At 62.1% G+C, this 10,923-nt stretch overlaps 2 protein-coding genes across 4 annotated transcripts; one reads left to right on the top strand and one right to left on the bottom strand.

Annotated features, from left to right (window-relative positions):
* Window positions 1-94: 94 nt before the first annotated feature.
* On the top strand, window positions 95-2,175 carry PRLH (prolactin releasing hormone; the record flags this gene model as incomplete). Its single annotated transcript, XM_081142358.1, has 3 exons — window positions 95-140; window positions 1,300-1,443; window positions 1,994-2,175. Exons 1-3 carry the CDS (start codon window positions 128-130, stop codon window positions 2,173-2,175), a joined length of 339 nt encoding a protein of 112 aa, XP_080998484.1. The 5' UTR covers window positions 95-127.
* Window positions 2,176-3,646: 1,471 nt separating this feature from the next.
* On the bottom strand, window positions 3,647-10,466 carry RAB17 (RAB17, member RAS oncogene family). 3 transcript variants are annotated; one of them, XR_013999165.1, is made up of 7 exons: window positions 9,905-10,458; window positions 6,033-6,186; window positions 5,738-5,889; window positions 4,944-5,069; window positions 4,624-4,717; window positions 3,961-4,411; window positions 3,648-3,904 (listed from the first exon to the last, which is right to left on the bottom strand). XR_013999165.1 is itself a non-coding variant. In XM_081142350.1 (6 exons), exons 2-6 carry the CDS (start codon window positions 6,181-6,183, stop codon window positions 4,302-4,304), a joined length of 633 nt encoding a protein of 210 aa, XP_080998476.1. In that variant the 5' UTR covers window positions 6,184-6,186; window positions 9,905-10,458; the 3' UTR covers window positions 3,647-4,301. The 3 variants fall into 3 exon arrangements, 2 of the variants coding, with proteins under 2 accessions (XP_080998476.1, XP_080998475.1); XM_081142350.1 differs by having other exon boundaries at window positions 3,647-4,411; XM_081142349.1 differs by having other exon boundaries at window positions 3,653-4,411; window positions 4,944-5,123; window positions 9,905-10,466.
* Between the last annotated feature and the right edge of the window lie 457 nt (window positions 10,467-10,923).

The raw sequence follows: 10,923 nt of genomic DNA, 5'->3' as shown, positions 1-10,923 counted from the left end.
AGGGTGGCGGGGACGGAGGGGGGACTGGGTGCGTCTGGGGGGTCGGCCGCTTCCTCCTGGGGCTATAAAGGGGGTGAGCTGGCTCCCACTGAGTCACACTCAGGACACTGCGGCGCTGGCCAGCGTCATGGGGAGCTGCGGTAAGTAGCTCAGGGGCTGTTCAGCTGCCGTCCGCCTCTGCTAACCCCTCTGGGTCGGGCTCTCCGAGGCCAGGCTGGCGCTGGGCGGGACAGGCAGGGACAGGCAGGGCAGCCCCCTGTGCTTTGCGTGTCTGAGGGCCACCCGCCCTCCCAGGGCCCCCAGTGCTCAAGCGCTGTCCATGGTGGAGGCAAAGGGGGAAGGTGACCTGGGGAGCCCACCGGGTGGACAGACAAAATCTCCTCCTGGGGAAGGAGGTCCCGGGGATCAGGAGCCAGGCGCCCTCCACCTGGCGTGAGTCCCGGCCCGTCTGCAGGCGTCTCTCCACTCTCCTCTCGGGATGGCACCTCCAATTCCTGGGGGTGAGTCCCCCACCCCCTGTGGGACACCCCACACCTCTCTGAAAAGGAATTTTAAATCACCAGATGGAGGGCACTTTGTGTGGCTCGGGGACAGGTGGGAAAGCCAAGGTGGGCAGGGGCCCCCGGGAGACAGGGTGGGGCGCCTGCAGCACCGGCTCTGCCGGATGAACGGGTTTAGGCAGGTTGCTGCCTCCGCCTGCAGGACAAAGTGCGTTTTCTGGCCCCTGGGCTACCGCAGCGCCCTCTCCGCCCACCGTCCACCCGTGGGGCCTGTCCTGCTGCTGATGACAGGACCCGCCTTCCGCAGGCTCCGCTTGGAGACTGGGGACTGGACCCGGGGTCACGGGGACGGGGTGGGGGCTGCTCTGGATAAGGACGGGGGGCGCTGGCCCTCCCATACCTCCCGACTCCCCAACACAGACAGACAGATGGACTGAGCTCTTCCAGACAGCCCCTCTCTGCACCCGCAGCTCACGGACGACGTAGGGTCAGCGCCCACGTGACGGACACAATCGCCTCGTTCACTGCTCGCCGTGCAGAGGACAGAATGGGGTCCCGGGAGGCGGGCGCTTTGCCGGACAGCCTGCTATGCCCACCCCTCACAGAGCAGGGGATGCACACCCACCCCCCACACGCACGCACACACGTGCACGCACCTCACACGTGTGCACACACACATGCAGGCGCACCCTCTCTCCCACACGCGGCACCGGCGACCGAGGGCTCCCGGCTGTGTGCTCGGCCCCCACGAGTGTGTAACGTTGCTGCCGCCCCTCGGCCCCGGGCCGTGCCCTTCCAGGTGGCATCCCACCCCCGGCGGGGCCTTGGCGAGGAGCCAGGGGGCTGAAGGTGCTGCAGGCCTGGCTGCTGTGCCTGCTGCTGCTGGGCCTGGCCCTGCGGGGGGCAGCGAGCGGGGCCCACCAGCGCTCCATGGAGACCCGCAGTGAGTGCCCCCCCCCGACCAGGGGTCACTCACCTGCCCCTTCACCTCTCTACCCCCAGGGCCATCTCCTAACCTGGGGTACACCCTTGCTAAGTGCCCCAGCTCTGGGGGGGTTGGCTCACTGTTCACTAGTCCCCAACCCAGAGGGGCTTTGTCATCCACCTCCCAGTGTCCCTGCCCAGGACACATTTGAGGGGTAACTTCCCACCACCAGGGTGGCCTGGGGCCCCGCAGGCTTTACTCACCCCTGGCAGGGTGGGAGTGCAGGAAGGGGAGTGGTCGTTGGTCCTGGTGTGAGTTTGGATTCCTGTTTTCAAAGCCACCCACCACCCAGGAATGGCCTCGCCAGGCCCGCCAGAGGCCCCTCCTGGGTGGGTGGGTTCCAGCCGGCCTGGGACACGGAGGAGCAGTGAGCTCAAGGGCCCACGGGGAGCATGTGTGCTGGGCCCTGCCACCTGCCAGGCAGGAGCAGGGGACCTCGGCACCCACGGCAGGACACCGGGCACACCAGGGGACGTGGGTCGTGACTGTTCTCACCTTTGCTTCTCAGCCCCGGACCTCGATCCTGCCTGGTACATGGGCCGCAGAATCAGGCCTGTGGGCCGCTTCGGCCGGAGAACGGCCCTGAGGGATGTCCCCGAGCTGAGCCTGTGGCACCAGAGGGCGGCTTCCCCCTGGCAGGAGGCGCTGAGCCCTCCCAGGGTGGGTGACAGCCCCCAGCAGGAGGAGTGACTCCAGCAGCCTCCCCCAACCCTGTGCCCCCTCCAGGGGCTTCTTTCCCTTCGATCCTAATAAAAGCAGCTGGCCTCGTTTACTCACGTCTGTGTGGTGACAAACAGGAAGGACATTCGGAGCCCAGCAGCCCAGAGGGAGGGGATGGAGAGCCCGGGCCCCATCCACGGGGAGGGGGGGCTGGTGGAAGTGAGTCTAGGGCGTTTGAGTAACAGATTCTAACCGCGGCGCTAGCGCACGAGACGGGAGTAAAACAGGCGTAGATGTGCGGGCGTCCTGCCAGCGCCACCGGCACTTCCACGCTTTCATCCCAGCAACTCAGAAATCCCTCTGGACGCCTGTTGGGAACGGAGGCGCCACCTGGAGCTCCAGCGGCCTCAATTAAGCGAGGGCAGGTCGCCATCTCGCGGCCAGGGGCAGCCTTGGCCGCCACGGCCTCCAGGCGGGTCCCACGGCTGGGGCAGGAAGGTCCAAGCCCTGCTGGGCCGGTGGGGGGGCAAAGGGACTAATCGCGTGAAAAGCTGTCCAGCTTGGCCACAGCCAGAAACTGCAACACACGGGGGAGTAAGTCAGGTTTCTCCTGTGAAATCGTCTACGGAAAAAACTGAGTGGAAACCAAGCTGGCAGGCCCTTTATCTATCCCTTAGCTTTTCTCGAAGGTCATGACAAGAAAAAGCCTTGAGACAGCTGCTCCGCCTTTGTCTAGAAGGGTCACAGAAGCGTCTTTTAGAACAAGCACCAGGAGTGTGAATCGGGGGCCCCCTGGGCTGTCCCGTCTCCGGAGCCCCGCTCCCCCCGTTAGGACAACACCCGGTGAGATGCAGGGGGGCTCCAGGCACCTGGCCTGATGGGTGAGGGAGGGAGCACAGCCAGAACCCGGGGGGTCCCCTTGAGGGGAGCTGTGACCTTTAGCAGGGACACAGCCACACTGGGGTCACTTTCCGGAGATGGAGCCTAGACAACGCCGGGCCCCTTCATGCTGGTGAAGCCCCTGCCAGGGCCCCTCATCCGGGAGCCACAGGTCCAGGCTGATGGTCCCACAGGGGTCGACGAGAGCAGAGAGCAGACAGGAAGGGCCCCAAGAAAGGCTGCTGCCCTTTGGATGCCAAGAAGTTCAAAGTCAGCGGGTCTGGAGGTTTTCCATGTGTCCCTCTGACCATCCTCACGGTCAATACAGTGACGCTCCCCTTTTCCAGATGTAACAACGTCCTATTTAAAGTTTCAAACCTGCTTATGCTAGTCCCAGAGGGAAGGATAGAAGCCAACATCACCCCCCAAAAGCAGCCCCGTGGCACCTCTCCCTGCCTCAGGGCTCACACCCCACAGCCGCCTGGCCTCTGGGAAGGGGCACAGGCAGTGACCAGGCGGACGCACGAGGGTCACCATCAGAGAGATGTCCTGGGCCACCTGCATCACTGCCTGCTGCCCCCCGAGTCACTCACAAACCCCCACCTTGCAAACGCACCAGAGACCAGGTTAAAGAAAGCGGTTTAATTTTGGGGGGAAAAACATGTAAATGGCACAATTTACACCTCTGGCTAAAAGGCTGCATCTTCACGAGTTCACAGGGCACCAGCCTGGCATCGTCAGATTCACAGCCAGAGAGAGGCCCCCCCACCCCAAGCCCTCCGGCAGCCTTGTCCCTCCCGGGGAACCCCTCTGAGACCCAGTGAAGAGGGGCCCAGCCCTGTCACGGTCACTCCATTTCCCCCTGGCACTGCCACCTCCCCTGGGCCTGCTCTGTCCTCTGCCCACTCCCAGGAGCAGGTGGGTCTTGCCCAACACCAAGTCCCTATTCCCACTGACCCGTGTCACTCCTCCGAGTCCGGAGCAGCAGAGGGGACAAGCCAGGCCGGGGCAGGCAAGCCAGGCCGGGGCATTCGGGACTCAGTCCGTGTCTGGGTGCAGGAGGTGAGGTCACTGACACCCATCCTCTCCCGAATGACTCGGGAAGCGGTCCTCCTGAGAGATGCCAACTCCCGGGCACCCAGGAAGTAGGAGCATCAACAGCGAATCAGAATCAGGCGCCACTGTCGGCTCGGAGCTGGCGGTGGCTCCCCCCGAGGACCGGCAGGGGCGGGCAGGGGCTCCCCCCAAGGCCCCTCCCGCAGCGGCCGTGGCTGCCTCTAGCGGGCGCAGCACTTGGCCCGCCCCGTGGGCCTGGGGTTCAGGTCCAGCCGGGCATCGCCCCGCGGCGTCTGGCCCTCCTTCTCTGCCCTCCGCAGCAGCTCTCCGGCTGTGGGCACAGAAGGGGGGATGGACTCACACCCCAGTCCAGGGACCCCACCCTCGCTGACATTCACTGGAGGCAAGAAACTCATCCCTGACTCTCCCGCTCCCCTTCAGTCCCAGGGACATCCTATGGGGTCCAGGATGCCAGAAAAGGAGACCGGAGGAGGCAGAGCCCATTATGGCCCCACCGCAGCTCCCCTGGGGCCCGTCACTCACCCACAGCGCTGAAGGCCTCGGTCACCTGGTGGTTGAGCCTGGCCGAGGTCTCCATGAACAGCAGTCTCTGGGTCTCTGCAAACTCCTTCCCCTCCTGGGAAAACAGCCACAAAAACCACAGAGAGTCCCTAAGAACCTTGGCCGACACATTTTTTCTTATACTTTTAAGAGCCACACGTGGCTCGGGTCATATTTTCGTTTGGGGTTTTGTTTCACTTTGCCTCCAGCCTGTGTGGGATCGAGCTGACCAGCTGCCTCCTGACCATAAGGCCCAAGCGGCAGCCGTGGGACCTGCCTTGGGGTCCCGGCGGGGGTCCTACCTCAAACGTCACCTCCCGCTCCTCGCTGAGGTCCGCCTTGTTGCCGACCAGCATCACCACGACTTCCCCCGGGAGGAACTCCCGCTCCAGGTCCCTCAGCCACTGCTGAGCCTTGCGGAAGGAATCCTCCCAGAGCAAAAAGAAAGGCCTCTGAGAAAACCTGTGGGCGGCCTTCACCCGCTAAACCCGCAAAGAGAACGCAGGCGTCGATGGCCACGTTGTGTCAAACGTCCTGTGATCCTACTGGCCATGTGACAGACCCCCCACCCCCTAGGGCCGCTGTGTCCCCCGAGGAGGGAGTCTGCTCCCTCTCCCGCCTCCGGTGGTCTGGGCCACAGGGGGCTCCTACCCCATCAGCAGTGCCCAGGTAGTGGGGATCCTGCCCTGGGCCCCCCGTGGCCCCTTCCCTCCCTCCAGCAAAGTTAACCAGGTCCATCTGCTTCCCTCCCAGATGAAACTCTGTGTGTGGGATGTGCAGCCAGGGGGTGTGCGCCCTGTTCCTGTGACACCCCCTCATCATCAGTGGGCGCCCGAGGAGTCCCGAGTGACAGTGAGTAGTGGTGCAGGGTGTTCTGGGAGGACCTGGGGGGCACAAGCCCACCCATGCAGAAGAAGGGGCTATCAGGAGGGCTTCCTGGAGGAGGTGGCCAGCCGCCACTGAAGGGCTCCTGAGAGGCTGTGATCTTACCACAAAGCCCCGGGACAGGCCGGTCCCACAGGGAGAGGGCGTCCCTGGGCCTGGGAGAGCGCAGGCCGTGCTCGGGAAGGGGGTGCAGCCGCCCGGCGAGCCCTACCTTGCTGGTGATGTCGTACACCAGCAGGGCGGCGTTGGCACCCCTGAAGTACAGGTGACAGACGCTGTGGTACTTCTCTTGGCCAGCCGTGTCCCAGATCTCCAACTTCAGAGACGCGGCGCCCAAATCCACCACCTTCGTGAAGAACGCACCTGGAACGGGAGGCTCAGGTCTCCGCCCGGCTGAGAGCCGGTGCGTCCGCCCCGAGTGGACCCCGGCCCCCCTGTGCCCCCGCCCGGTCGGGGCCCCGGCGCCTCCCCTAGGAGACTGAGGAGGGGCGTCGTCCGTCACTCACATCCCACGGTGGGCAGGATGCTCCTGAAGTCGTTCCTCACGAAGCGCAGAGCCAGGCTGGACTTGCCCACAGAGCCGCTGCCCAGGAGGACCAGCTTGAACACGTAGGGCTGCCCTGCCCCCGGCCCGGGCGCCCCGTCCGCCTGCGCCATGCCCTGCGGAGACGCACGACCTCCGTCTGCCACCAAGTAACCTCAGCGCGGGGTCCCCCCGGGACAGACGGACGGACGAGCTCCAGGTCAGAGGCTCGGGCGGCAGCCCTGCTCCGCTCTGGCCCCCTCCCCCCGTCTGGAAGCAGGGCGGGAGCTGTGTCGGGAGGAGTGTCCTGAGCAGCGGTGTGTGGGAGGCCTATCGGCTGTGCCCGGCAGGGACCGGTGTACAGGAACCGGCCACACGCTCTGAGCAGTGACCGCGGCGGGCCGGTCACCCTACGGGCTGCCTGTCTTCCCCAAAAGGGGGCTTCAAGGTGGCAACACCGTGGTGCCCTTCACTGCCGAGGCTGAGGACCGCTGCTGTGATCTTGTCCGTTTCATCAGGCGGTAGCAGTGCCTCTCACATAGTAGGTGCTCAATAAATACCAGGGGGAGAGAGGAAGGAGGAGGGAGGCCGGGAGGGAACACAGGGTCCTGTGGAAACACAGGGAAAGGCAAATGACCCCTCAAAAGATCCATGTTTTGAAATATTTGACTGAGGACAATTTCTTGGAGCTTGAAACAGAAGCGTGACCTGGGAGGGAGACGGGTCTGAGCTGGGAATTAGCCGGGAGCAGTCTCTAGGCAGTCCCCGGGTCAAGGCCTGCCCAGGCCTGCCTGGTCCTGTCGGGGTGTTGGGGTGCCCTGGACTCCAGCCTTCCACAGATCCATGGCCACCCGGTGAGGGTCCTGGGAGGGGCACCTGCTCTCTGAGAACCAGCCCACCCACCCGTGCAAGACCTCAAGGCGATTCGGTCCACAGATTCTGACCCCCTGGTGGAAAACGAAACTCAAAGGCAACGTAAAGTAAACAACCTGAGCAGGTGGGTAGACACCCGAGGAGCCAGCTGGAGACAGGAGTGACATTTACAGCCCTGGGGACTCAGCAAGGCCGACTCCCCTGAAGCCCCGGGAGAGGTGACGAGTGTCGTGTTGACGTCCGACATCACCTGATAGCCTCCACCAACTTCCCCGTCAAATAAACCGGGGTTTGCCTCTGGGAAGGGGCTGCTGATCCGCTCCCTTCTCCCTGCCCAGATTGACACAAATCTCCCCGGGGCCGCAGGCTCCGCTCCGGTCCCGCAGCTGCCAGCCCGGCCCGGGTCCTGCGTCCATCCCCATAAATAGCAGTTCATAAAACAGGCCTCGCGGGGCCCCTTCCCGGCTCCCCTTCTCCCGTGAAACTCTCAGGTTCAACTCTACCTTGAGTCGTAGAATTAACTTTTTAACGACGTGTCTCTCTCTCTAGGCTCTAACCTCTAGTGAGGTTTAATTTATATAATTATTTTGTTAATATCTTCTCTCTCCCTGGGCTGCAGCCACTTAAGGCCACACGGGCGATAGTCACGGAGCATACAGTAGGTGCTCCATAAATGCCTCCTAAACATGCACAGGACTCACTTAGCAAGAGGCCCTCACTGGACAGAGGTGCTATTTCCAGAACCTGGTTTTCACAGCCGGTCACACCCTGGCAGCTGGGCAGGCAGGGAACTGCAGAGCAGAAGGGCCTCCAGCCGCTTAGCTCGAGTGGCCAAGAAAAGCAGGAAGGTACCCAGTCTAAGGGCCCCCTGCCCGGGTGCGGGGTGAGGAGGGGAGCTGAGCGAGCCTAATGGGTGGGTGCGCCCAGGGGCCCCTGCACGCGGGGCTGCACAGACCCTCCGGTGGCTGCTCAGTGACAGGCCTCAGGGGGCCCAGGGTTACCCCACCTTACTGGGAGGCCAGCAGCGCCTCTAAGACAAAAGGCAGGACTAGAAGCCTGACGGCGGCCCCCGCGTGCACACTGGGGGCACCCAGCCCTGGCGTGACGTCACCACCAGGGAAAGCGAGGGACACGCTCCCGCATCCGGCCCCCGCGGTGCAATGCCCCCCCCCTCGGGACTCATCCACCAAAGACCGTGACCTCGGTACCAAGTCCTAACTATAAACTGCTTTTCCCCCTGCACGCAGAGAAACAGGCTTGAGCGACGGTTCCCAGAGGCTGGGAGAGATGGGAGATGTGAGCCAAACGGTACGAACACCCCGTTATAAGACGGGTGAGTTCCGGGGGCCTCAGGAGCAGCTTGGCCTTACAGCTGAGATGCTGTGTTTCATCCCCGGAGCTGCTAAGAGAGCAGCAGACCTGCAGTGTTCCCACCACAAAAGAGCAGGGACTAAGCGACGGGGGGAGGTGCCAGCCGGCGCTGTGTGGCCATCGCACCGCAATAGACGAACGTATCAGACCCGAACCTGCGCCATCTCACAGCCAGTCAAGGGGACGCTTCTTCAGAGTGGAGCCCGAGCTCTCCGCGCCTCCCCGGCCCCACCTCGCTTCTCGCTGCAAGCACTCAAGGCGGCGCTTAGGAGCAGAGGGCCCCTTGGCTTGTGTGGCAGTTTTGCACAGAAAGTCCTGGCACACCTGCAGGACGTGCTATCCTCAAGCGCTCCTTGCTATCCTTTTGTACCAGTTAATAAAACTCTTCTCGAGTCAACAAAATCTTTAGCCCAAAACATGTTTGGATTAACCAAAGCAGGTGGCCTATGGACGCACAGACCATTTCTGAAAGTCCCTGTGCCGTGTCCTACTCCTTTGGCAACGATACATCTGTTTGTTGAAAAGTATTATTTTACTCTAAATATAAACATATCATGGTCAATGTGAAAATTTAAATTACTCAAAATCCCATACCCTTAATTCAATCAGGATTAGCATTTGCCTACTTTCTTCTAGTTTATTTTTATGAATCTTAAAAACAAACTGAAACCCAGTTTCAGCACGCAGTTTTGTATCCTACCTTTAAAACACCAACACAGACCAAAGGCGGTTTTGCACCTTGCTACATGTTATGCATGTTTAATGAGCATGTAACATTCTTACAACTGTTCAATTTGCTGGGCCATTTTCCTACCACTAGATCTTTGCTAAGCTTTAATTCTATTCTCCGTAAGGAATCAGACTCGGTGAGCATTGTCATGTATAATTTTTTGTGTGATTACAGGTTGTATATTCCGATAATCAGAGGCTGAAGCCCTCTGTTCAAAGAGAAAATTGAAAATGCGAGGCCTGACCCGCCTCCAGGCTTAATCAGTTCGAGGCTTTGAAGTCCCTGTGAGCAGTGCCCTAGGGGATTGCAGACCCCTGAGCTCGGCTCATGGAGACAGACACCCTCCGGCACCTTGACCCGGGGCCTTTCACTCCTTACAGCCCGCCTCCCACCCAGCAAGGAAGGAGAAGGGACTGCAGACCTAAGTCCTCTTTTGGGGGGAGGACATTCCGGGGCAGGGCCTGGCTTGCCGAGTCTCCTGTCAGGTGCCCCTCGTCCCTCGTGGGTGTCCCTCCCTGTGCGCAGAGAACCCCGAGATCCCTGTGAGGCGTCCCCGAGATGTCCCTGTATCAGTGGAGCATCTGACTCCTCCTCACTGAGCACTTCACTCACTGCAGCTTCAGTAGGAATCTCCTTCCAGGACCCCACCTCCCCAACCTGGATCCCACACGGCACGGTGGCCCTCAGTCCAACAGACTCCTTCCCCACCGTGCCCTGGTGACTGTTCATGTGTGGGTACAGGAAAAGACACACAGAGAGACACACACACACACACAGGCACACACACATAGATACAGACACACACAAACACAGAGACACAGACACACAGAGACACACACACACTCTCTGCCAAGTGCACAAAAGTTTAAACAATGACTCACGTGTCCCCAGGCCTGGTCACTTCCAGGGAGCCTGACAGCCCGTCATCACCGGGGCCTGCAGGGCCCCTACCTGTTTCCCGTGTCCTGGGGAAAGGTCGGCTGCCCTCACCAGGCAGCGAGGCCGCCAGAGCAGCTGGGAGGGGGGGCTGGGCTCCCACAGAGATCAGGTAGAAGCCGCGGTCTCTGCCCGAGGCGGTGCCCAGCCCCACTCCCTGGTCCCCTAAGGTCACTTCCTTCCACCAGGCTCCCAGGGCAAGGTCCAACAGTCATGTGGTCACCTGGGGCAGGAGCACCTGGGCACCCAGCCGGAAATGAGCCTCCTGTCAGGTGTTTGCTGTCATCCAATGCTCAGGGTTCCTGAGCTTCCTTAAGGCCTCATTTCAGCGCGTCTCCCTGCCCCTTCCTCGGGGCTGCCGGCAGCTTTGCCCATGGGGCTGCCAGCAGCCCAGGAGAGAAGACAGGTGAGCTGGGTCCTTCCACAGACAGCGAGAGCCAGCTCCTGTGGCCTGCCCCGCGGGCCTGCACTGTGGGCCTGCACCTGCAACCGGAGGCCGGCCAGGTGGGTGGGGCCCGAGTCAGATGACAGGTCCTGGCTGGTGGCCACCTGGGAGCAGGGGCTATAGGTCTCTGATGCCATCTGCCAGCTTTGTCACCCTCCAACCTGACTGTTCCTCTGTGGGGCCCTCATGGCCAGGATCCTGGGAGCCATCTCAGAATCCCGCCTACCCCAGTGTCTGAGCCAAAGCACACAGGGGAAGGCAAGCCACACCCAGGTAGACATAGAGGGAAACCGCCCCAGGGGCCTCGGGCTCAGGCTGACCCCAAGCAACCTAACAGCCCCTTCCCACACCACCCCTCCCCACCCTGAGAGGCCCAAGGACCCATGGAGACTGAGCTCAGATTCTCAGGGAGCTGGGGCTCCTTACTGCTGGGTCTCAGGGGTGCCTGCCCAGCCTGTCTCCTCGCCTTCCAGGCCAGGGCCTTGGGCCAGAGGTTCCCTGCCTCCTTTCACTGCCTGC

The sequence above is a fragment of the Miniopterus schreibersii genome (assembly GCF_964146895.1).
Source record: "Miniopterus schreibersii genome assembly, chromosome: 7".
Taxonomy (NCBI): domain Eukaryota; kingdom Metazoa; phylum Chordata; class Mammalia; order Chiroptera; family Miniopteridae; genus Miniopterus; species Miniopterus schreibersii.
Note: the sequence above shows the minus strand (reverse complement) of the source record. Positions and strands in the feature narration are given on the sequence as shown.